Source organism: Narcine bancroftii, chromosome 8, assembly GCF_036971445.1.
Source record: "Narcine bancroftii isolate sNarBan1 chromosome 8, sNarBan1.hap1, whole genome shotgun sequence".
Lineage (NCBI taxonomy): Eukaryota > Metazoa > Chordata > Chondrichthyes > Torpediniformes > Narcinidae > Narcine > Narcine bancroftii.
Genome location: NC_091476.1, coordinates 157,473,022 through 157,498,144, shown reverse-complemented (window position 1 = coordinate 157,498,144; position 25,123 = coordinate 157,473,022). Strand labels below are relative to the sequence as shown.

Genomic DNA, 25,123 nt, shown 5'->3' with positions numbered 1-25,123 from the left:
TGACCATCGGTTGAGGATGGAGATCTTGTCGCTGAGGAGGACTTTGCCGTCTGAGCTGCGCAGCGGGCTTTGGACTTGGGGTGAGGGGCCGTACACAGCCTTTAGAGCCTCGTAGAAACCCCTGAAGTCGCCAATGTCCGCGCTGAGCTGTGTTCGTTTGGCGAGGCTAGTCCACCACTCATTTTGGATCTCCCGGAGTTTGCGCTGAAGATGGCTGCATGCGCGACGGAAGGTAGTGCCAAAAAAATTAACTTCACACAGCGTAAACAAATAAAAGAACTGTAAACAGATAACAAATGAAAACAAACTGTGCAATACAAAGAGAACAAAAGAAAATCAAAAAAGTGCACAAGTAAGTTCCTTAACTGAGTCCCTGATTGAGTTTGTTGTTGAGGAATCTGATGGTGTAGCTGGAGTTCCTGAACCTTGTGGCACCTGTCTCCTTTTCCTGATGGCAGCAGCGAGAACAGTGTGTGCAGGGTGGTGTGGATCTTTGATGATTTTTGCTGTCCTCTGACGGCAGCATTCCCTGTAGATGTACTCTATAGCGGGGAGTGTTTTGCCTTTGTCCTGGACTGTGTCCACTACCTTTTGGAGGGCTTTACGCTCGGGTATTGGTGTTCTAATACCAGACCATGATGCAGTTGGTCAGCACACTTTCCACCACACCTCTGTAGAAATTTGCTAGGGTTTCAGGTGTCATACCAAACCTCCGCAAACTCCTGAGGACAAACTTTATTCACGCTGCCATTGGTGTGTTGGGACCAAGGAAGATCTTCCGAGATAGTGACTCCCAAGAATCTGCTCATGCTCTCCACCTCTGATTTCCCCCAGTGGTCACTGGATTGTATACTTCTGGCTTTCCTTTCCTGAAGTTGACAATCAGCTCCTTTGTTTTGATGACATTGTGTGCAAGTTGTTGTTGGTGCACTATTCAGCCAAGTTTTCAATCTCCATTCTGTATGCTGTCCCCTTCCTTTATATAACCCACTGTTGTCAGCAAGATTGGAGATGGAATTATTGTCGTACTGTGCTACAACAATCTTAGGTGTAAAGTGAGTAGAGCAGGGAGCTAAGAACACAGACCTGTGGTGCTCCGGAACTGATGGAGATTGTGAAGAAGAAGTTCTTGCCATTCTTCACTGATTGGGTCAGGAGGTGAAGAAATCCATGATCCAATTACACAGTAGGGTGTCGAGACCCAGGTTTGGAGTTTGCTGATCAGTTTTGAGGGGACGATGGTGTTAAATAGCAAACTACAGTCGATAAAGAGCATCCTGATGTATGCATCTTTGCTGTCCAGGTGTTCCATGGCCTTGTGTAGAGCCAGTGAGATGGCATCCGCTGTAGACTTGTTTCTACAATATGTGAACAGGAATGTATCCATGTAACCGGTCAGACATGAGCTGATATGCTTCCAAACCAGCCTTTCAAAATCCCTCCTCACTCTTGATGTAAGTGCTACTGGTTGATAGTTATTAAGCCAGTTACCTTACTACTCTAAGCGGGCTGTAACATGATTCTAGATTCTTTGCCAGATAGACAAAGGAAATCTTTTGCCATGATAGCTTTGAAAAAAATTTTGGAGTTTGATGGATGTGTGAGCATCTTTGCCTACTTCTCAGATCTGATGAATTAGACCTTCTCAGGTGTTTCAATAAGGCAGTCCATGCTTCAGAAGTAAAGAGGAAAGCAGAGATCACTAGACTGAGGTCTTGATCTTCAGAATAACTTTTCTCACTGAAAGTGACGATGAATTGCATCATCAGGATTTGCCTTCATTGCAGGGGTATATTCCAAAATATGAGAAATGGTCCGCAGACCGTATTGTTGGCAGGTGTTGGAAAGATTGGGAGAGGATATTGTCTTGTATATATTAAGTGTAAAGCCCATTTAGTGAATGAGTGATGATGACCTGGAGTTCTGCCTTTAATTATGAAGATATGCAAGTATCATCTGTGTACTATGGATCGCTAAATCCTGAAAATCTGTACAAGTCAGCTGGTGGGAGTATTCATTTTTTAAACATTTTAACCCCTCCCTGTTAATCTGGTACCAAAGAAAAGTAAGACATTGTTCTTCAATGACTGTTGCCTGGTAGTTCTGGCATCATTATGAAGTTCTTTGAAAGATGATCATGGTCTATATTAACTCCAGCCTCTTAAGTGGCATCAATTCAATACAATTTGCCTACTATCACAACAGTTCCATGGCAGATGCTGTGTCCCTGGCCTTGCACTGTATCCTGGTACACCTGGATAACTGGAACACCTATATATTTATGACCACTGTTCTGCCTTCAACATAATACTCCCAAATAAGATCAACCTCAAATTCCAAGATGTGGGTCTCGGCACCCCTATCTTCATCAGAGTCCTTGACCTGTCGACCACAAATTGCAAGGATTGGGATTAATAATGCTTCACAATTATCTTTAACGCCAGAGGCTTACAAGACTGCATACTGAATCTCTTATTTTCTCAATGTACTGTGATTGTATGGTCACACTGCTCTAACTCCATCTACAATTCGCAGGACTGATGTCCGACAAAGACTGGATGGAATTAGGAAGGTGATGAAGTGTCTGGTATCATGGTTGCCAAATAACAACCTTTCGATTAATGCCAGCAAAGTGAAGGAGCTGTTCAGAGACTCAGGAAATGGATCAGATCACACGTCTAAATATATCAATGATGCTGAGGTGGAGATGATGGAGAACTTTAAGTTCTTGGAGTAAATATCATCAGTGATCTGCCCAGATCCAACCACCATGTTACAAGCAAGGAACATACCAAAGGTTCTACTTTCTCACACATCCTGAGTGTCTTGGCAACTTTTACAGATGCACTACAGAAAGTATTCTGTCTTGATGCATTGCTGCTGGGTACAGAAACTGCTCTGCCCAAGATTAAACTAATACAGAGTTGTAAACACAGCTCAGGCCATCACACGAGCTCTGCTTGTACCTCCAGCTACTTGAAAAGCTACTTGAAATATTCCAGGACCTATCCCAAATTGGTCATATTCTCCTCCCTCCTTCTGTCAGGCAGAAGATGCACATGCTTTTAAACAAAACTCCAGATTCAAGGACAATTTCTTTCCTTTTGTTGCTATTGTACAAGGTGATTTACCAGCATAGTATGCAAAACAAGCTTTTTGTGGTATTTTTGATATGCGACAATAAACAATTCAAATTGGAGTGATCCTGGTTGTGGAAAGAGATTATGTCAGTTGAATGGTTTCCCATTTGTCTCAGCAGATTAGTTCTACTGTGAAAGGAAGTTTTTTTTGAGGTGAAGTGCAGCATGGCCCAAGAAAGATTGAGGGAAAATTGTTAGGAACGGACATGCTAATGCTCAACCCAGTGCATGCTATCGTGTAGTAGATCTATAAGGGAGGTGAATTTATGTGGACAGAAGGATGCTCAAGTTCAGGTGTCCCCAAACATTTTAGACCATCAACCCCTTCAGGGATTATGTGGTCCCTCATCAACCCCCCAGGCATGGAATTCTGGCATTGGAAAGGGGTTGGGGATGGGTAGGGTGGTCAGATGTCCAGTTTCTGTCTGGTGCCACCTTGAACTAGATGTTAATTTGGCCCTACACCTCTAAATGGAGAACAAATTAAGGGGCAGAAAGGACGGGAGGGGCACTTACCTGTTAAATGCGGCATTCCAGCCACCGCAGGCTGTGCGTGGCCAGTTGGAGTAAGTGCGATGAGGAGGAAGGTTCATGGCAGGTAAGCCTCACCCCCCCTACCTCCCAAACTGTGCTGGATCGGTGGGGCTGGTGTGGAGGCACTATTTAAATTGACTCCTGGGGGTTGATAGCTTTGGAGACTTCAGTGAGGTAAACAAAATTCTTATGTGGTAGTGTCGACTCTTTATACTTGGAGTTGGCACAGATTGGTTCTGTTTATTCATTGTCTTCTACTGTGGAAATGTATGGAAAATATTTCAACTCTTGGTTATTCCTGCTCTTGGAATAAACCTTCTTCCTCTTTGTCCTGTCTACATGTTGAAATGAGTCTGATTCTTTGACCAAAATGACTTTTGTATTGCACCTTTTAGCTTCACATCCAAGATTTAGTCACTCAACAGCTGATCAGATTCACCTTTACAGTAGATTTTAGTAATTGAGCACATGATGTCTCAAATTGTAGATTGATGTTCTAATTCAGCAAAATTCCAGTGTTGTTTTGAGGGTCTTTTAAGTGCAATATTTTATTATGCAGCATGCTATTGAGATTTCAGCGTAACAATGTGTTTGTTATATTTTGTGCTCAATACAATCTGGAATAAATATGCTTTAGGTGTCTTTGCTAATGCATTTTCATCCCAGTGCTTTGGTTTTGTTTACAGACCTGAAGATTATGGAAAAAAAGTATGTTTGTTTTCTCTTTGTCTCTGTCGTTAGAAACTTTATTTGGGAGTCTGTACAAACTGATTTAGGTTTTATATGAGCATCTTTCATATTGCAAGATCAAAACTAGGTAGGAATATGTTCACACTTCAAAAGTGAAGTCTGTTTGTGACTTAATTTAGTCCATTTCATTGGGATCTAGCAATTGTGTATTTAAAAAAAAGTAATCTGTGCTTTTCCAGCTGTTGGAAAGGATGAAATAATTTCAGAAAGAGATCACCCTTTGTGTCTATCTCACAAAATTAATGCTCATCTGTTTTGTATGTTTGCAATCAGCCTGTATTATGCTGTCAAGTTATTTTGCTACAAAGTGGGAGTTGTGAACATTTGTCTTTTTGGAAGAGATTTTATTTGACGATAAAACAGTCCTATTCTTTTTCACTGAATTCTGCTTCGGATTTAATCACAACAAAAATTGGTGTTATATTGTTCCTGTTCACATGTAGTTCTTGGCAGTAAAGACCTTGGAAATAGGAACTGTCTGGGTTAACGTTTGTCTGATTCAAACTTCCCATTTGGTTGGCAAAGAGAGACTAATTCTTAACAAATGACTGTACAAACCTGATTGGAGTTTTGAGCGTAAAACATTATTTGCCAAATGTCTTTACATTTTACCTTTTCACAAGGAGCGGTACAGTTGGTGTAGTGGTTAGCACAATACCCTTACAGTGCCAGCGATTGGGTTCGAAACCCATGCTGTCTGTAAGGAGTTGGTACGTTCTTCCCTGTCTGTGTGGGTTTTCCTGGGAGCTCCAGTTTCCTCCAACTGTTTGAAATGTACCAGGGTGGAGGTTTTTTTTTGAGTGTAAATTTGGTAGCACAGTCTCGTGAGCTGAAATGGCCTGTTATGTCTAAATTTATTTTCAAAAAATAAGCTAGAATCTTGGAAAAGGAATTTGTTGACCTCTTTCAGCATTTCAAAGTTCAAAAAAACATTTTTGTGCCTTTTTTGTTATCATTCATTACAGTATTTTTTTACAACTTAGCCCTGATGAAAAGTACAACACAATTCTGATAATTTGGTGCTGGGTTGGCAGGTTTACTTGGCTCTTTATGCATCAACACACTTTTAATTTGCTTTTTTAAAATGTGTATAATGAATTCTTCAGGTATTCACCCATTGATATTGATGGAATTCTGATGACCATGCAGAATTTGCCATTAAAATCGGAAAGTATTTTAATCAAGTTGTGATGGTTAAAATTGCATCAGCTCTTGTGATTTGGTGGATCTTTGAAAATTTGTTATTTTTCCTGCAGATTTTAAAGTTTTTAAGATTCAAAGGAATGGATTATATTGATAGGTAAGATGACTGTGAAGAAATGAGTTATTTGTCAAATCTTGGTGGCATTGCAGAGGTGCTGGAGGTAACTATTCATCATTTTAAAAAAAAACTTTTATTTTTAATAAAACAGACCTGTAAGCTTTTTAGCATTAAAATGTACAGGTTTAGAATCATGTCAATGTAATATTTCTGTTTGTGGCAGTTTTAGGATTCAACATTTGGGTGATGTTTTGGGATTTAATGTTTGATCGAATATTCCTACATCTGTTGCTTGTGAACAGGGTATGGAATTTATGTGGAGTACTATAAACAGGAGGGCGAAATTAGCCTTGTTAGGTAAGATCTTGAACTACTTTGGTCATCAATTTCCAATTGTTTAATATCATACTAAAGGGATTATCTAAATAAATTATCACAATTCTTGGTACTTGAGTAAATTGTGAAACTTTTTGAAAAATAGTTTTATAATTTATTATATTTGTATGGATAAATTAGCTTTAATCTGTTAATTCCCAGCTGATTTGAATGTCACAATATTTATTCATTTCATTCTTATTGAAATATCTATAAGCATATGGTATGACAGACACTTGTAGGCATTTGGGTGGAGCACAGTAAATTGTACAGGTGCACAATCCTTTATCCGGACATCTAAAATCCGGAAGGCTCCAAAATATGGCAGGTTGGGCAGGCAAGGGCGAGAGACCGGCAGCGCTAGGTGGGGGCATGGGGGGGGTGTGGGGAAGAGACGTCAGCAGGACTGGAAGGGGGAGGGTGTGGATATGGTAGCACAATTCGAGTGGGCTTTCTGAAATCTGGAAAAATCCGAAATTCTGAACACACTGTCCCCCAAGGGTCCCAGATAAAGGATCGTGTACCTGTATATGTTTGCAATTCTTGTCAACATGTATAGCAACATAGTACAGGTTGATTACAGTGTAAATTATTACCAACAAAATAATTGTTCTAATATATCAATATGAATTGATTATACAATTTCTTCCATGCCCCAAAATATTTTCATTTATTGTATTTTCTGTTATGTATTGCAAGTATCTATTTATTCTCTTTTAACCATTGTTCTGTTATAGTTCTCTACATAGTTTTAATTTAATTTTGTCACATTGGCAAGGGTCCATTTTGTGAGCTCTCCAGCAAGTCTTCACCAATATGCATACAGATTTATGAAGTAGACAAACAAGAGCACTTTACAAAAAGTGCTCAAAAAGATAAATTAGTACATGGGGTGGGCAACATGAGAGCACTGTTGTGAATTTAATTCAGGAGCCTGATGGCTGCAGGGAAGAGACACTTTGAACCTGTTGATGCGTGCTCACACACCTATGTACTTCCCCCAATGATGGGAGGAAGGAGAGTGGCCAGGGTGTAATGGATCTCTTCAATATCTTGGTTGAATGAGGGAAGGAAGGTTTATGCGACATTATAAAAATGGGGGAGGGGAAGAAGTTCTGGATGAAGAAGGTGGGTAGGTCGAGGTGATAAGTGGTGACAAAGGCTCTTGATGCTGGAACCTCAAATTGAGAAGATGATGATGATGGAAGCTGCAAGGGAGAGGCAAAAGACAAATTGGACAATATGTAAAGTGAAAAAACAAAGTGGGGGGGGTGGCGAGCGAGAGCTGCACAATCCTGTTGGTTAAATGTGGTTAGTGGAGGGTTATATACAAATTAGCCGATGACACCACAGTTGTCGGCAAAACCACAAATGGCAATGAAGAAATGTACAGGAGAAAGATAGATCAGCTCTTTGAGTGGTGTCACACCAACAACCTTGCGCTCAATGTTAGCAAAACCAAGGAGACCATTGTGGACTTCAGGAGGAAGTCAGGGGAGCACGACCAGTCCTCTTCGAGGGCTCAGAGGTGGAGAGGATCAAGAACTTCAAATTCCTGGGTGTCAACCAGGATTCCAAGATCTGTCCTGGAGCCTCCATGTTGATGCAATCACAAGGAAGGCTCGCCAACGGTTATACTTTGTGAGGTGTTTGAGGAGATTAGGTATGTGACCAAAAACTGTCGAAAATCTCTACAGGTGTACTGTGTAGACCATTCTGGCTGGTTGGAAGCGCCAAATTTCAGGACAAGAAAAAACTCCAGAGGGTCTTTAACTCTGCCTCTGACATCACAGGCACCAGACTTCATGGAGGATGTTGACATGAAGCAGTGTCTTTTTAAAAAAAAAAACAGCCTCTATCCTCAAAAGACCACCATTCTGCTCCCATTTGGTGGGGGGGGGGGGGTGGGGGAAAGAGAGGTACAGGAGCCGAAAGACAGGCATTCAGCAGCACAAGGGCAGCTTCTTCCCTGCTGTCATCCGACTCCTAAAAAATTAATGAACCAAACATGCTGGCTACTTTTTTGCACTATTATTTTTTTTAATATTTACTGTTTTAAGATTGTTTATAATATAAACATTTGCTCTAAGATGCTGCTGCAAAGCACCGAATTTTGTGACTTGTTCCTAACAATAAATTCTGATTCTGTTCCTTCCTTGCATACACTTGGGAATTAAACTGGATTTCATTTTAATGAATGGATAAGATACAATTTCATTTAGGATCTCCAATGATTTGCTTTTCGATCATGATGAACCCATGCACTTTATTTTTCTTGCTCAATTATGTTGATCAAGAAACAGGCAGAAATTGTGTTGCCCAACTATTGGTTATCTGTAGGCCCTGCTTGTGTAAACATTGGTTTTAGTCATTGTTTATTTTAACAGTGTAAGAGAGAACTTTGCTTAACTGTTGTGGATGCTTAAATCTCTAATTGTTTCATTTGCTTTGCTTGTACTACAATAAGTTTGTGAGTTTGAATTTGTTTTAAAGAATAATTTGATTGAAAAATTAGAGGAGTGGGCAGAAAGATGGCAGATGGAGTTTAATGCTGATAAGTATGAGGTGCTTCATTTTGGAAAGAATAATTAAAGCAAGACATATGTGGTAAATGAGAGGGCATTGAAGAATGCAGTGGAGCAGAAAGATCTAGGAATAACGGTGCATTGTTCCCTGAAGGTAGGAGCGCATGTGGATAGGGTGGTGCTTGCCTATATAAACCAGTGCACAGAATATAGGAGTTGTGAAGTAATGATGAAACTGTACAAGGCATTATGAGGCCAAATTTAGAGTACTTTGTGCAGTTCTGGTCACCGATTTATAGGAAGGATATTAACAGGATAGAAAGAGTGCTGAGAAGATTTACAAAAATGTGACCTGGGTTTCAGCATCTTGAACACAAGGAGAGATTGAGCAAATTAGGTCTTTATTCCTTGGAACGTAGAAGGCTGAGAGGGGATTTGATAGAGGTATTTAAGATAATGAGAGGGATAGATAGAGTTGATGTGGAAAGGCTTTTCCCATTGAGAGTAGGAGAGATGGATACAAGAGGTCATGGGTTGAGAGATGACAGGCAAAGGTTTAGGAGTATCATGAGGGGGAACGTCTTTACTCGGAGAGTGGTTACTGTATGGAATGGGCTTCCGGGAAAGGTGGTGGAGGCAGGGTCAATTTTGTCATTTAAGAAAGAGTTGGATAAGGATATGGATGGGAGGGCAGATGGAGGGATATGGGCAGAGTGCTGGTAAGTGGGATTAGAGGAGGGTACTTGGATCAGTGCGGACTAGAAGGGCCAAATTGGCCTGTTTCCGTGCTGTAATGGTTATATGGTTATATTAACTGGGAATTGGCTGAAAAATATAAGATACATGTTTAAGCCTGTAATTTTATTGCTAATCCTTGGCAGATGCTAATCTCATTCAACTCCCAATGGTTGACTGATACGTTGTTGGGAATTGGCACAAAGAATAGTATTTTTACCAATGAAATAATTGATCTAATAAAAATATAGTTTGTTTGTATAAGATATTCTTCCATCTGCCTTCTGTAATATTGTTCAATCCTTTTAACTATAAAATTAAATTCATACTATTGGAATCATGTTTGCAAATGTCTGAACCACTTGACCTCTGCTCTAATTTTTTTGACTAGTTGTTCCTGACATATTGACTCATGCAATTTAAATATCTTGCCTTAAACTATGTAGATGCAATTTTTTTCTTTTCATATCCAAATAATATTCTAAGATTGTTTGCAACTAAGAGGTCTTTCACATCAAATATTGGGTGACAGGGATAAGTTCATGTTTATTATCTTCTGATTGTACATGTACAATCCGATGAAACAATGTCTCTCCAGACCATGGTGCACACACAAAAACAGTACATAAAGATGGCATAAATAATGTTTAAATATTTTCAATGACTTTCATGGTTACAGGATCTTGTTCAGAGGCATGCTTTATTGAGCATCTTGAGGACAAATGAGGCAGAGAATTTGAGAGAAGTTCCAGAGCTTAGGACCTTTTACAGGTTAGGACGTGCTTGCTTGCAGTGGAGAAAATTAAATCAAAGATTGAATACAGATGACGAATAGGATTTGTAGTCTTGGCAGTTGTCAACACACAAAATCAGATGTTTGGAGCAAGATCACAAAGGATGGTGGTAAAATCTTTTTTTAAAAAGTGGTGCAAATAACCTTACATGAGACAGCAAATGGGCCAAAGAATTTAGATGGGAATGTTTCTACAAAACATTAGATTTGGGAAGGGCAGCATGTACAAAGACCTATGTAATGGAAAATAAATGTTTAGAGATCATGGATATAAGGATTAAGACTTGCTTTTTAAGGAATGGGTTGATATGGCAGGTTTGAAGAAGTTAGTACCAGAGGAGAAATAACTGATGACAGGTAATGTGGGACCAATGAAAATTGTAGCCAGCAATTTTGTAGGAATAGAACTGAGAGAGCTGAAGGAGTATTGCATGGCTGAGATTTATTTAGAAGATGAGGAAAATTAAGAAAGTTGTTAAATGGAAAAGGTTGGAAGCACTGAGAGGTGGTTGACTGAATGTCCTGAACCTTGTCAATAGAACTCCATGGAGTTGTTGTGAGGCTGAGGTAATGAGGAAAAAAGTTTGATTGGAGTAAAACATGAAAGTCTGCAGTCACAGTGTTTGAAGTGAAAACACAATGCTGGAGCAACTTGGCAGGTTATGAGCAAAATGTAGACAGGTGCTGGAATAAAATGGTTGTGGGGGTCTGGGGGAGATGTATAGGTAAGATGTAATAGGTGGATAAAGGAGAGAGAACACAAGAGAAAAGAGGGGAAGGGGATAGCTCTGTGAATGGAGGTGGAAAGGGGTGGAGAAGTGGAGGAAAGGAGACAGATAGGGAAGAGAGGGAGAATGGTGAGTGGTCTACCAGAAACTGGAGAAGTCGATGTTAATCCCATAGTTTCTTTGGCTTGGCTTCACGGACGAAGATTTACACAAATGGAATACGAGGTGTTGCTCCTCCAATTTATGGGTAGCCTTAGTTTGGCAGTGCACGAGGCCGTGAACAGACATGTCAGCGCAGAATTGAAATGGGTAGCCACTGGGAGATCCCTGTTATTGATGCAGACAAAGCAGAGGTCAGCCACTCCACCTTCCTGTCTGCATCCAGTCTCTGTGATGTAGAGAAAACCACAACGGGAGCACAGAATGCAGTTGATGACTCATTGCTTTGAATGGTGGTGGGCACAAGTGTGGCCCTTCCTGTGGTCACAACAGAAGGTACCAAGGGGCAATTAGTAGAAAGGGCAAGTGGATGAGGAGTCATGAAGGGATCGGACCCTACGGAAGGTGAAGAGGGGCAAATGTGGGTTTCAGATGATGGATATTGTTTGCAATAGAGCAAACAAATTGAGGTCAACCTTTAAATTCCAGGATGAGCTTGGAATGGTTCTGAAAAAATTGTTTCCTTAGTTAATTGACCCAGTTTGCTGGTAAATGCCAGAGGCAACCTCTGGAATTTACCCATTTAAATGCCATTATTTGGTACTTGATGCTTAGTCAAACACAAAAATGGGCAAGATTTGGCAGGGTTCCACCCTACTGTAATTCATCTTGACCACATCAGTTATGTAAGGATTGTAGTGCTCAGTTGGAGAAAGATCAAGAAATTTTGCCAGGATAGTACAATTAATGTTAGATATCAAATTGTACAATATAATCTTTTACACCAATTATACTACACTCCATATAAATTACATGGTCATTTCAAATTGTTCTGACAAATGTTTCAGATGTAACTAAAGAAACAGAAACATTATGACATGCAGTTTGGTTTTGTGAAAAAGTGAGAACATTTTGGGAAGACTTGAATATCTTATTGGGACAAATTATGAAGATACAGATACCAAAAGATTCCAGAATATTTTTGCTTGGTGAATTATATAACACTGATACTAAAATGAAGTTAGACAAATATCAATGAAAATTCTTGAGTGTAGCAATAGCAGTGGTATGGAAATGCAGTAACATGGAAGTCAAATAATTTTATAAGGTTGGATAGATGGCATACGGAAATTCAAAATTGTATTTCATTGGAAAAGATTACTTATAATTTAAGGAATCAACCTGAGAATTTTTATATGATTTGGAAACCATATATAGATTTCATCATTAAGCGTCCATCCACCCACTCCTCGCAATTAATGTGTACAGGATACATGTTACAATAATATGTTAGGAATATATGAAGAGTGAATGATAAATTCAGGTGTTTTTTTTTCTTTTTTACAGCACAGAAACAAGCCCTTTGGCCCGTCTAGTCTGTGCCAATCTATTATTCTGTCTTGTCCCACTGACCTGCATTCAGTCCATAGTCCTCCTATGTACCTGTCAAAATTCTTAAATGTTAAAATTGAGCCTGCATTTACTACTTCAGCTGGCAGCTCATTCCACATTTTCACTTCTCTCTGTGTGAAGAAATTCCCCTGATGTTTCCCCTAACTTTTCCCTTTCACCCTTAACTAATGACATGTAGCGGCAGCTACTAACTCTGAAACACACCACAGGACGCGGAGGGGTTTCAATTGAATTGATTTATTCAAACTTCGTGCGTGCCCTTTAAGGGCGGCGTGAGCTCTGCCCCACTCTGGCGGTGACATCATCATGTTTGTCCTTTGGCCTAAGCCACGAAGCACTGAGGTCCCCCAACGGCGCCATCTTCCCATGGCAAACGGGACCGGTTTACCACGAGAGATGTGAGCTGCCACACAACCCCCCCACCCCTCCCAGAACTGACTTATGCGTCTCGCCGCTTGGCGGCCAACCCCGTCGTTTTAGTTGGGCCGTCAGTACTGGCTGGCTAAGGTCCAAGTGTGCCTCCTTGAGTTTACCAACCATCATTATCTCCTCCTTGCCCCCAATGTCCAAAGTGAACGTCTTGCCTGAGCGTTTCAGGACTTTGTAGGGGCTCTCGTAGGGGCACTGCAGGGGCACAGGGTGTGGAATTTGTCATGGCCAGTTCCTTGGGGGTGCAAGACGCACGGCTGCCGCGGTGGGTCAGTGGTGGGGGCGCAAGAGAGGTGAGCTTGTCCCACAAGTCTGCCAGTAGGGTCTGATTCTCTGTCGCAGAACCAATGCTTGGGTCAAAGAACTCCCCGGGCAGCGACAATAGTGCGCCGTTGACCAGCTCTGTGGACTATACCTGTAGGTCTTCCTTTGGGGCCGTTCTGATGCCGAGCAGGTCCCAGGGCAATTCGTCCACCCAGTTGGGGCCAGTGAGGCATGCCATGAGAGCTGACTTGAGGTGCTGGTGGAAACACTCCACGAGACCGTTGACCTGGGGGTAGTATGCGGTGGTATGATGGAGCTTGATGCCCAAGAGTTTGCCAGCTGTGACCAAAGGGCGCCCCTGTTACTCGTCATTTGTGCCAGAATACTGAAACTGGCGATCCAGTGAGTGTGCAGGAATCGGTGGAAGTGTCTTTCAGCAGGATGGTGTCCGGCCACCTGGCCGTGCAGTCGGCCACCTGGCCGTGCAGTCGGCCACCTGGCCGTGCAGTCGGCCACCTGGCCGTGCAGTCGGCCACCTGGCCGTGCAGTCGGCCACCTGGCCGTGCAGTCGGCCACCTGGCCGTGCAGTCGGCCACCTGGCCGTGCAGTCGGCCACCTGGCCGTGCAGTCGGCCACCTGGCCGTGCAGTCGGCCACCTGGCCGTGCAGTCGGCCACCTGGCCGTGCAGTCGGCCACCTGGCCGTGCAGTCGGCCACCTGGCCGTGCAGTCGGCCACCTGGCCGTGCAGTCGGCCACCTGGCCGTGCAGTCGGCCACCTGGCCGTGCAGTCGGCCACCTGGCCGTGCAGTCGGCCACCTGGCCGTGCAGTCGGCCACCTGGCCGTGCAGTCGGCCACCTGGCCGTGCAGTCGGCCACCTGGCCGTGCAGTCGGCCACCTGGCCGTGCAGTCGGCCACCTGGCCGTGCAGTCGGCCACCTGGCCGTGCAGTCGGCCACCTGGCCGTGCAGTCGGCCACCTGGCCGTGCAGTCGGCCACCTGGCCGTGCAGTCGGCCACCTGGCCGTGCAGTCGGCCACCTGGCCGTGCAGTCGGCCACCTGGCCGTGCAGTCGGCCACCTGGCCGTGCAGTCGGCCACCTGGCCGTGCAGTCGGCCACCTGGCCGTGCAGTCGGCCACCTGGCCGTGCAGTCGGCCACCTGGCCGTGCAGTCGGCCACCTGGCCGTGCAGTCGGCCACCTGGCCGTGCAGTCGGCCACCTGGCCGTGCAGTCGGCCACCTGGCCGTGCAGTCGGCCACCTGGCCGTGCAGTCGGCCACCTGGCCGTGCAGTCGGCCACCTGGCCGTGCAGTCGGCCACCTGGCCGTGCAGTCGGCCACCTGGCCGTGCAGTCGGCCACCTGGCCGTGCAGTCGGCCACCTGGCCGTGCAGTCGGCCACCTGGCCGTGCAGTCGGCCACCTGGCCGTGCAGTCGGCCACCTGGCCGTGCAGTCGGCCACCTGGCCGTGCAGTCGGCCACCTGGCCGTGCAGTCGGCCACCGTCAACAAGTAGCGGGCGTATCTGAAATGTTCTACCATGTGCACCAAGGCCTTGATTGAGGGGTTAGTCAAGTCGTTGTCCATGCTGAAAGCCTGTGACCTCCATTTGTGAGCCGGTGGAGATGTCGCAGAGCAGAGTGTTAGGACTGTCTGGCAGTTTAAGGTCCTTGAGGTGGAGGCCCGTGATGGCGGTGCGGAAGGTCTGTGTTTCCTCGTTCCCCTTCTGCGCCTACGCTAGCTGGGCATAGTCCAGGCTGGGGGACAGGTTGTGGATGGTGCGCCTTGAGAGCATGTCTGCAACGACATTGTCCTAACCTTCTCAGTGTCAAACGTCAGTGGTGAATTCCGAGACGTAGGACAGATGTCACTGCTGCTGCGTTGACCATGGATCTTTGGACATTGCTCGGGCCTGGGCGAGCGGTTTGTGATCAGTGAATACCGTGAATGGCCTGCCCTCCAGGAAATAAGAGAAGTGCCTGATGGAAAGATACAGGGCCAGGATCTCCCTGTCAAAGGCACTGTATTTAAGATCAGGAGGGCGGAGGTGCTTGCTGAAGAATGTAAGTGGACATTGACCGACTGTTCCAGGACACCCCCGATGGCCGTAACTGATGTGTTCGCTGAGAGTGCAGGGTGGGCGTCAGGCTGTGGGTGGGCCAGTAGATTGGCGCTCGCCAGGGTGTCCTTCGTCGCGTTGAAAGTGTTCTCTGCCTCTTCTGTCCATTCCAGAGTCTTACTTTTGGTGGTGAGCAGTGTGAACAACGACTGCATGATGTAAGCTGCACCCAGGATGAAAAGGTGGTAGAAGTTGACCATCCTGGTGAATTCTTGAAAACCCTTGAGGTTGTCTGGCCTCGGGAACTGGTATACAGCTGTGACCTTCTCGGGTGATGGGGCGGCCCCGTCTGCAGAAATAGTATGGCCCAGGAACTGCAGGGATTCCTTGCCGAACTGGGACCTGGCCACTTTGACGGTGAGGCCAAACTCTGCCAGGCGAGCAAATGGTGCGCAGAGATGGACTTTGTGTTCATCGTGGTCCCGACTGGCACTGAGAATGTCATCGAGATAGATAAACAGAAAATCCAGGTCTCTGTCCACTGCATCCATTAGCCGTTGAAATGTCTGGGCCGCATTTTTAAGACCAAAGGGCATCCGCAGAAACTCGAATAGGCCAAAGTGGGTGATGATGGCGGTCTTGCCGATATCATTGGGGTGGACAGGGATTTGATGGTATCCACGTACCAGGTCGACCTTCGAGAAAACTGGCACTGTGCAAGTTGGGTGTGAAGTCCTGTATATGTGGGATAGAGTATTGGTCCGGCGTGGTCGCATAGTTCAGGTGATGGTAGTCACCGCATGGGCACCAGCCCCTGAAAGCCTTTGGGACCATGTGGAAGGGGGTGGCCCAAGGGCTATCCGACCTGCGGACGATCCCCAGCTCCTCTAGTTGGGAGAACTCCTCCTTTGCCAGTTGTAGTTTCTTGGGGTGGGAGGGGCAAATGTCTGGCTTTGGCGTAGGGGGAGCCTTGGGTCGAAATGTGGTGTTGGGTGCTGTGCTGCAGCATGGTGGAAGTTAACTCAAGCCACAGGATGGTGGGGAATTCATTGAGTATACGAGAATATTGTTCTTGGGGGCGCTAATGGAAGCTATCCCTGGGGCAGCACATGCTTGTGGACTTGAGGCGGATGGATTGAAACGTGCGGGCATGCACCAACTGCTTGTCTTTAATGACCACCAACAGGCTGTGTGCCCGGAGGAAATCGGCTCCCAACAGCACTGTGCCCATCGTGGCCAGTACGAACTTCCAGCGAAACCTGTCCTTGCCAATCTGCATCTGGGTGCTGCGTGTGCCAAAAATCTTGATCGTGGATCCGTTGGCTGCCTGTAGCATGGGGCCTTGTGCTCGGGTGCAGATCTCGAGGGCAGTCGGGGGAAGCACACTCCACTCTGCTCTAGTATCTACCAGGAAACGTCGGCTATTGGTCTTATCGGTCACGTACAGGAGGCTATTAGTGTGCCCATCCGTTCCAGCCATCAACGGCGGCTGGCCGGGTCGTTTCCCTGAAGCGAACAGGGCTACCTGCACTTGCGGGCATGGGCCTCCTGGCGTTGATGATAGAAGCACCAGGTGGAGAGGGGCTCTTCCAGTTTGTGCTTGGGCGGCACCTGTGGTCGGCTGGGTCCAGGGCGGGTGACCTGGCTGAGGGTGGCCTCGCTTTGTTTGCCAGAGCACATACGCGCGGGCTTCAACTCTGTGGATCCGGCACGTACGCGCGGGCTTCAACTCTGTGGATCCGGCACGTACGCGCGGGCTTCAACTCTGTGGATCCGAGAAATTCTCATCTGCCGGCAGGAGTTGGATGTCTTCAGGCGTCTGCTTAAGGAAAGCCTGCTCAAACATCAGACAGGGTCTGTGGACTTCTGCCAATGCGAGCATCTCATCAATGAGGGCAGATGGAGTTCTGTCGCCCAAACCATCCAGGTGTAGGAACCTGGCAGCACGCTGGCGATGGGAGAGGCCAAAGATACCGAGGAGGAGGCTTTTGAGAGAGAGGTATTTACCTTCATCCGGTGGGTTGTGGAACAGGTCACCACCCTAGCCGTGGTTTCTTGATCGAGCGCACTCTCGACGTGGTAAACATCATGGCGGCCAGAAAAACGTCTGGACTCGCTCAGGTCACCAATGTAGCGGCAGCTACTAACTCTGAAACACACCACAGGACACTGAGGGGTTTCAGTTGAACTGATTTATTCAAACGTCACGCGTGCCCTTTAAGGGCGGCGTTGGCTCCGCGCCACGCTGGCAGTGACATCATCATGTTCGCTCAAGGCGCATGCTTTGGCCTAAGCCACAAGACACCGAGGTCCCCCGACGGACCCATCTTCCCGCGGCTGCCCTGCCGGCGCGGCGATACAAGCGGGGCCGGTTCGCCTCGAGAGATGTGCACTGCCACTGTCCTCTGGTTTATAATTTCACCTACCCCCAGTTTGAAGTTACATAAATTGTTTTGAACTGATTTTCTATCATGATTTTAATTGTTTGTAGGTTTGAAACTTACAAAATTTTATAAGCTAATTAAAGCTTTCAGGGAAATTTGGGGCTGGATGGGGGTGGAAACCAGATTTTCCAGTGATCTATTTGTGTCTTTGCAGCCACTAGAGTATTGCTACTGAGGCCTAAAACTTAGGCCAGTGTGATAGATCCAACACATTTGTGCCAGGTGAATTTAAGCATGGGTGACTGCAGGAAGTACAGTACATGATGAGATCTGGTCCTTTTTTTGTCCTCCAGAAAACAAGTGTTCATTCAAATTATGTGGAGTTGAATCTTTTTCTATTGCAATGCAATTTTTTTTTGCTTTAAACGGAATTGATAGTTCAATGATTAGAACTCCATATAAATCCAGTTAAAATGATGGGGTTTAATTTCTCTATTGTAGTATGTTGGACATTAAGCTGGTAAATGCTGATTGTTTTATCAAGGTTTCATGCAACATTTCAGCTGTGATAATCTAACTTTTCTCAGGTGTTAAGATTTTTGAATATCTTGAATTACAAAATTTAAACTTTTAACAAAGGTTATTTAACAAAATTATCCAATTGAAATATTAAACCCGATTTCATTTTTTACAGTTTTCAACAAATGAATATTGCATGGCCAAATGGCTCAATCCTTTTCTTTCTCATGGGCTTAATTTACTGAAGCATGCAAATGACCTTGTGGATAAAGTGAAATGTAAGGAAGGGGAGCCTTGGAAACGGATCTCTCCACCTGTGGCAGGAAACGGATCTCTCCACCTGTGGCAGGAAACGGATCTCTCCACCTGTGGCAGGAAACGGATCTCTCCACCTGTGGCAGGAAACGGATCTCTCCACCTGTGGCAGGAAACGGATCTCTCCACCTGTGGCAGGAAACGGATCTCTCCACCTGTGGCAGGAAACGGATCTCTCCACCTGTGGCAGGAAACGGATCTCTCCACCTGTGGCAGGAAACGGATCTCTCCACCTGTGGCAGGAAACGGATCTCTCCACCTGTGGCAGGAAACGGATCTCTCCACCTGTGGCAGGAAACGGATCTCTCCACCTGTGGCAGGAAACGGATCTCTCCACCTGTGGCAGGAAACGGATCTCTCCACCTGTGGCAGGAAACGGATCTCTCCACCTGTGGCAGGAAACGGATCTCTCCACCTGTGGCAGGAAACGGATCTCTCCACCTGTGGCAGGAAACGGATCTCTCCACCTGTGGCAGGAAACGGATCTCTCCACCTGTGGCAGGAAACGGATCTCTCCACCTGTGGCAGGAAACGGATCTCTCCACCTGTGGCAGGAAACGGATCTCTCCACCTGTGGCAGGAAGCTGCAATTATTTTCCTCAAAAAAAAAGCCAATTATAAATTTTCCTGTAACCATCTTGGATTTCTGATTCTGGCTGGAGAGGAACATTTCCATGACCATATTATTCCAGCATTTTTAACATTTCATATAGTTTGCCAGAATTTTTTTTCATACGTGAGTGAACATCGTGTACGATTACAGAAGAATGCATTTTCACTGGACTGGAAATTGCATGGAATGTTGATGCTGTCAATGGCCAACACAAATGCTCAGTGTGAGGCCCAGGGCACCTACCATTCATAACAGACACTTTGTGCACAAAAGGCCTTTCCTCTATCTGCAGGATTTGGTAAAATAGGGTTTGGGACTAAACTTTGGTCTTTCCAAACACCAGATTAAAAAACAAATTGTAATGAAATCAAAGGTGATTGAAAAGAAAGACAAAAATAGAGAGGTTGGAAATTTGAAATAAAAACATTTTGGAAATAGCAGTTGAATTAGCATTGGTGTAGAGAGAAATATAATTAACATTTGAATATCTTTCATTTGAATTAGGAATGCCTGAAGTCTAATTTGGCTGGTACAACTATTGTTTGTTATTCACCCTCTCCTCTGTTTATTCTGTTATGGACATTTCCTCTGTTTTTCCACCCCTTTCCCTCCTGCAACTTGAAATGTGCCTGATTTCCAGCTTGCGTTAAAGATCTTTCATCAGAATTAACCTGAAGTATTAACTTTTTCTTGGAAAATGTAGTTTTTAGTACATCTCAGTTACAACCTGGCTTCATCTAACCACATTTATGTTACAACTATCAAAACTCACCAAAGCCTTGGAAGCCTGAGAAAACCTTAGCCACACCTGTTCAGATGCATCACAGCCTACTAAGTGCTCTCTGCCCAAGACTGCAAGTAACTGCAGAGTGGTAACAGTCACGGAAAGCCCTACAAAAGGTTGTAGAGACACCCCAGTACATCACGGGCAAAACTCTCCCCTCCGTTGAGAAAATGTACATGGAATGCTGCCATAAGAGAGCAGTAGTAATCATCGAGGAACCACACTGCTCAGGATGTACTCTTCTTGCTGCTGCCATCAGGAAAGAGGTGTAGTTGCCGCAAGACTCATGCCACCAGGTTCAGGAACAGTTACACTCCACCATTAAATTCCTAAACCACAAACTCAGAGACTCCTTTAGGGACTCTTACTGTGCACTTTATTTATTGCTGAATGTTTTTTTTCTGTATTGTACAGTCAGTTTGTTTACATTTCTATTTTATATACATACCTTTTCTTGGGTACAAATTTTTACACTGGCCCGCAGGGAAAAAAAAAAATTTCACGATTGTGTTTGACGTCATGTATGTACTCTGACAGTAAATCTGAACTTTGAAGTTTTTTTGAGGTAACTTGCCTCAGACAGAGAAGAATTCATTTGCCCTGAGCACAGTCGAACTGAGGAACAGAGCTTCCACTGGAGTTGTGTGTGCTTGTTTTATTGATTCTTTTTTGAAGTATCAATATGTAGAGATTTTCTGTGGATCAATAACACAAACATTTAAATTAGGAATAGGGGCACCCTATGACCTCCCCTCAAAACACATACATTCAGTAAGATTGCACCTCCTCACTAATTTGATTATAACCTCAACTCTGAATTCCTGACTACCCCAAGTTATCTTTCAGTTCTTTGCTTATTAAGAATCTGTCCACCTCTGCCTTAATTCTCAAAAAAAAAGTGGACATTTCACACAGACATCAGCTAAGGTCAGGATAAAACCTTAGTAACTGGTCTATTGAGGCAGCAACAATAACTGTGAATATTCTGTTAGGTACACATCATATGAGTGAATATCTGAAATATTTAAATCATGTTAAAGCACCTTGGGGCATCATTCAACTTTTCGACTAATTGTAAAAGAGTGGGATCCTGGCATCACTCTCCTTGGCACACCACTTGTTGCATCTTATCAACCAGAAAAGGACCAATTAATGCCAAATGTTTTCTGTTAGCAAATCTTCAATTTATGTTAGTTTTATCTCCAATTTATGTTGGTTTTATCTCTTAGTCAGCTTTTATTTTTCACAATAACCTTTGATGCAGCACTTTTGAAGGTGCCTTATAAAATGTTGATACATTCCATATTGACATTTGCAGTTTTCATGAAAAATGGCAGCAAGGCTGACCCATGCTGATTGAATTCTTGTGACTTTAATCCTGCATTGTTGAGTTTTTAAACTCGCTTTGTAGCTTTTAAACATTTTGCCAATTAAAATGCAATTTTCCCCAAGAAAAAAATGTCAATGATTGTGATTCTTTAAATATAAATGGAAAACTTTTTGCAATATTTAAACGCTGCTGTACCCTCCCTCCCTTCTCCACCTCACACCTCCTGCCTCCCCCTCCCCCCCCCCGACACTTTTGTTCTGATGCCTGCTGACATTCTTGTCTCGATGAAGGGCTCAAGCCCAAAACGCCAGTGATGTATTTTTACCTTTGCGACGTTAAGGAAACTATTTGACCAGCTGTGTTTCTCCAGCATTTTTGTGTTTTTTTTTACTTAAAATGTGATGATGTTGTTGGAAGGAAGATAAAGGAGATGGCATAATGCAAACGCTGTTTAATGAAACCAGGAAGAATTAGCTGAATTTCCTTACAGTGAATGAAGAAACCCCTCATGTGGAAGGGTTTAATAGTTTTTCCATTTAGAGGTGGTGGAATTGAGATAGGTTGTCAGTTTTAAAGCATTTGAATCATTGCAAACAAAAGGGCAAAGCAATACAAAATAACAAGATTATAATAAATTTAATGAAGGTGATGTGAAAAGCTTCATCATAATCACTGCATTCCCTATTTATCAAAGCAGAGACTGATTGAAGTTTAAGAAAAAGTTAGGTAGTTCAAGCCAGGGGAAGTTAGGAACCAGGTATAAGGCAATCATTTATATAAAAAAAATGAATGCCTGAGTTGAATGCTTTTAGTCAACTAAATTTATTAACTTCTAGACATTTCCATCAACTGATCTGTTTAAATGGATGACTTTCTAAGTTCTGAGTACTTGATTTCAAAGCAAATTTTGCAATCTGTAGTTCAATGTCTAAATTGTTTTCTTTTTCCCATTTTGCAGCACTTTCTTGTACCTTAAGTTCCTTGTTGTGTGGGCACTGGTGTTGCTGGCTGATTTTGTCCTCGAATTCCGCTTTGAATATCTTTGGCCTTTCTGGCTCTTCATCAGGAGTGTTTATGATTCCTTCAGATACCAGGGTCTGGTAAGTTGGTTAGAGACTTCTGATGGTTCTTAAAATATACCATACAATCTGTTATATGTTTGACACCGACTAATACACTCTTCTAATTAAGAAGCTGTGATCAAAGCCCATTTTAGTTTAAAATAATACAATTTTAATCCGTTTCAGAGTCCAGTGGGGATATGCCTTTGAAGGCAGAAAGTCATGTAGAGATGTAGAAAAGGTTTAAGAATGTGCAGTGCTCTTGGCTATATCAAACATGTAAGCATGTATTGATTTGTCCTCACTGGAAGTTGGTCAATATTTTCTGAGATGTACAAGACTAAGAAAGATCAATGGAATAGTTGTTGATAGGCTGTTTCGGCCATTTAGGACTGAGGTATGAATTTATTTGGGTCGAGGATTGTAAATGTTTGGAATTCTCAAACACAATGTTGTGAGAACTCAGTTGAGTATTTCCAAACTGAAATGAACTTTTTGGACACTAGCAAAAGTGAGGAGGTTGGTGTGCAGTTGGCCATCTGGATGTCAAGATCAGGTCAGAGAATGGTCTTGAGGTTCAAAAATTATTTCAATGAATGGCAGAGGATGTTTGACAAGCTGAACAGCTTACTCACTTTATTGCTAATCTCCTTGTGTTCTGATAGTACAAAAATTTTAATTTAGACATGCAGCACAGTAACAGGATCTTTTGGCCCACGAGTCTATGGTGCCCAATTGACCTACAACTCCGGTACTTTTTGAAGGGCAGGAGGAAACTGGAGCACCCGGGGAAAACCCACACAAACATTGAAAGAATGTACAAACTCCATACAGCAACCTCGGTTGCTGGCACTGTACCACCATTGCACTAAACATTCGCTAACCGTGTCGCCCCTATAGGAGTTGTTCCAAATTTGTATTAACTTGAACTTGTGGCTCAGTATTAGTATTGTGGTCAACTCGAGGAGTCGTACTTTTTTGGAAATTGTCAACATTTTATAAAGGATGTAGAGGAGATTTATTAAAATGTTGTTTCCAATTACTTCTGCAGGTTAGATAACTGGGTGGTGGGCTTGGGATTAAACAAGAAAAATGCAATGCTGGGGTCAAGGGCAATAGACAAAAGTGATGAGAAATTCAGCAGGTCACGCAGCATCCACAGTAAATAAAAGGCAGTCAATGGTTTGGACTTGAATCCTTTCTCAGGAGCAGGATAGAAAACTAGGAAGTGGGGATAGATTGTTCTTAGAGTAATGAGATTTGATGCAAGAATCAAAATCCTGAATACTTTTCAAAATCATTTTCTGGTCAGTTTTTGGAAGGACCCATATCACGAAGACACAGAATTGGACAATTGCCCACAAATGCAAAGCAAGGTAGTAAGCCTTGCTCAAAGTTATGATTGTGAATGCACCAGAAGGATAGTGGAAATAGATTTGATCATATTCAAAGAGGCATTGAGAAAATATTATTTATGGCGCTCATTGGCTGTTGCTTTTAAAGAGCATGAATGTCCTGTGTGTTTTATAATTTTCTTGCTGCAAATTGGAGGCAAGGTTTTTTGGTTGTTTTTATTTGCAAATACCCAGTTAAAGCATTATCTCATATGCTTAGTTTTTACAGCCAAATCTAATGCGATTTTAAAGCATGTAAACTGGTAAAGCAAGCTCATTTTTGCAATAGACATTAATGATGTAAAAATTAAAGGTAAGCTTGTTTAATTTGGGCAAAAAAAAACTTTTAGAATGAAGGAAAGAGGACACTTAATCTATTGCCTCCTTTGTGATTCCATTGTCAATTGAAAGTGTACACTAATTCCATTTCACTTATTTCTATATTATTTTCAAATACCAATATAGTATTTTAACTATCAGTGTTATAAAAGCCATTTCTTGATTTGTTTTAAACTTATTCTGTGTTACTGATTTGGAAGTTTTTTTAATATGAATTACATTTGCAAAACTTTGTAAAGATTCCTTGGTTCCCTTTACTTTTATCTACTTTGGTAAAAGTCTTAAGTTTTTTAAACTTGCTTGATAACTACTCAGGCAAGCCTTTCTGTACCCTTTCCCTCATTCTGGTTTCCTTTATTCTGATGTGAAGAGTACTGATGAGCAAGTTTTTAAAAAAATTCAATTCCCATAATTCCAACTTTCACATATATTTGATTTTGCATATTTAACAATATCTTTCTTGGTTCTTAAGATATGTATTACTTTTAAAAATGCTCCTTCTTTTCCCCAACTGCCCTTTGGTTTGCTGAAGCTATATTTTCAAAGTTTCTGAAGAGCTAGACTAAGCATATTAGACTTCATTGATTGTTACTATGAAGATCAGGGTCTATTACTATTGATGACTAAGAAAATAGGTATAAGTTTTCTGTGCCCTTCATATTGCAAAGAATGCACTTATTGTGACACGTGGAAATAAAGTTTTGAAACTTGGCCATTTAACAAAACAAAAGAAAATTTCCAATTGTCCTTTTGAAGTAATATTTAATGCTGCAGAAATTTAAAATGTATATCAGAAAGAAGAAATGTATGGAATAAACATACTTGTGATTTCCAAAATGAAGTTTTGGAAATATTAAGATAATGGATGAATTTAAGTTTGATAATTTGTAGTGATTAATTTGTTGCTATACTGGAGAAAATTTTGAGTAGATTTTAGAGTTTGCAAAAACATTATAACCACAAAAGAAGTCCACAAATTACTATTTGCATTGAATTACCCACTATAGAATCTACTACTTTGGAATGTTTTCCAATGTAATTTTCTGAAATCTGTCAACAAATGTGGATATGGGAATTGCAAAAATTCTGCATTGGTTTTATTTTTAAAAAACTTGGTTTAGTGTAATATTTTTTCATGGGAGCAATTACAATTCAAATTGCTTAATGCACATAAACACAAGTACAAAATTAATTAAAAAAAATATGAATTGGCATTCTCAGAGATA

General features: G+C 43.0%; 1 protein-coding gene across 3 annotated transcripts in view; it reads left to right on the top strand.

Moving 5' to 3' along the window:
* Nucleotides 1–25,123, top strand: part of maco1b (macoilin 1b) — a 134,286-nt gene that overhangs the window by 45,155 nt on the left and 64,008 nt on the right. For 2 of the 3 annotated variants that reach the window (XM_069895606.1, XM_069895605.1), the window contains one exon: nt 22,062–22,203. In XM_069895606.1, the coding sequence (XP_069751707.1) occupies nt 22,062–22,203 (142 nt within the window). Of the gene's footprint in view, nt 1–5,680; nt 5,725–22,061; nt 22,204–25,123 lie in introns of all 3 variants that reach the window. The other variant, XM_069895607.1, reaches the window with a different exon arrangement.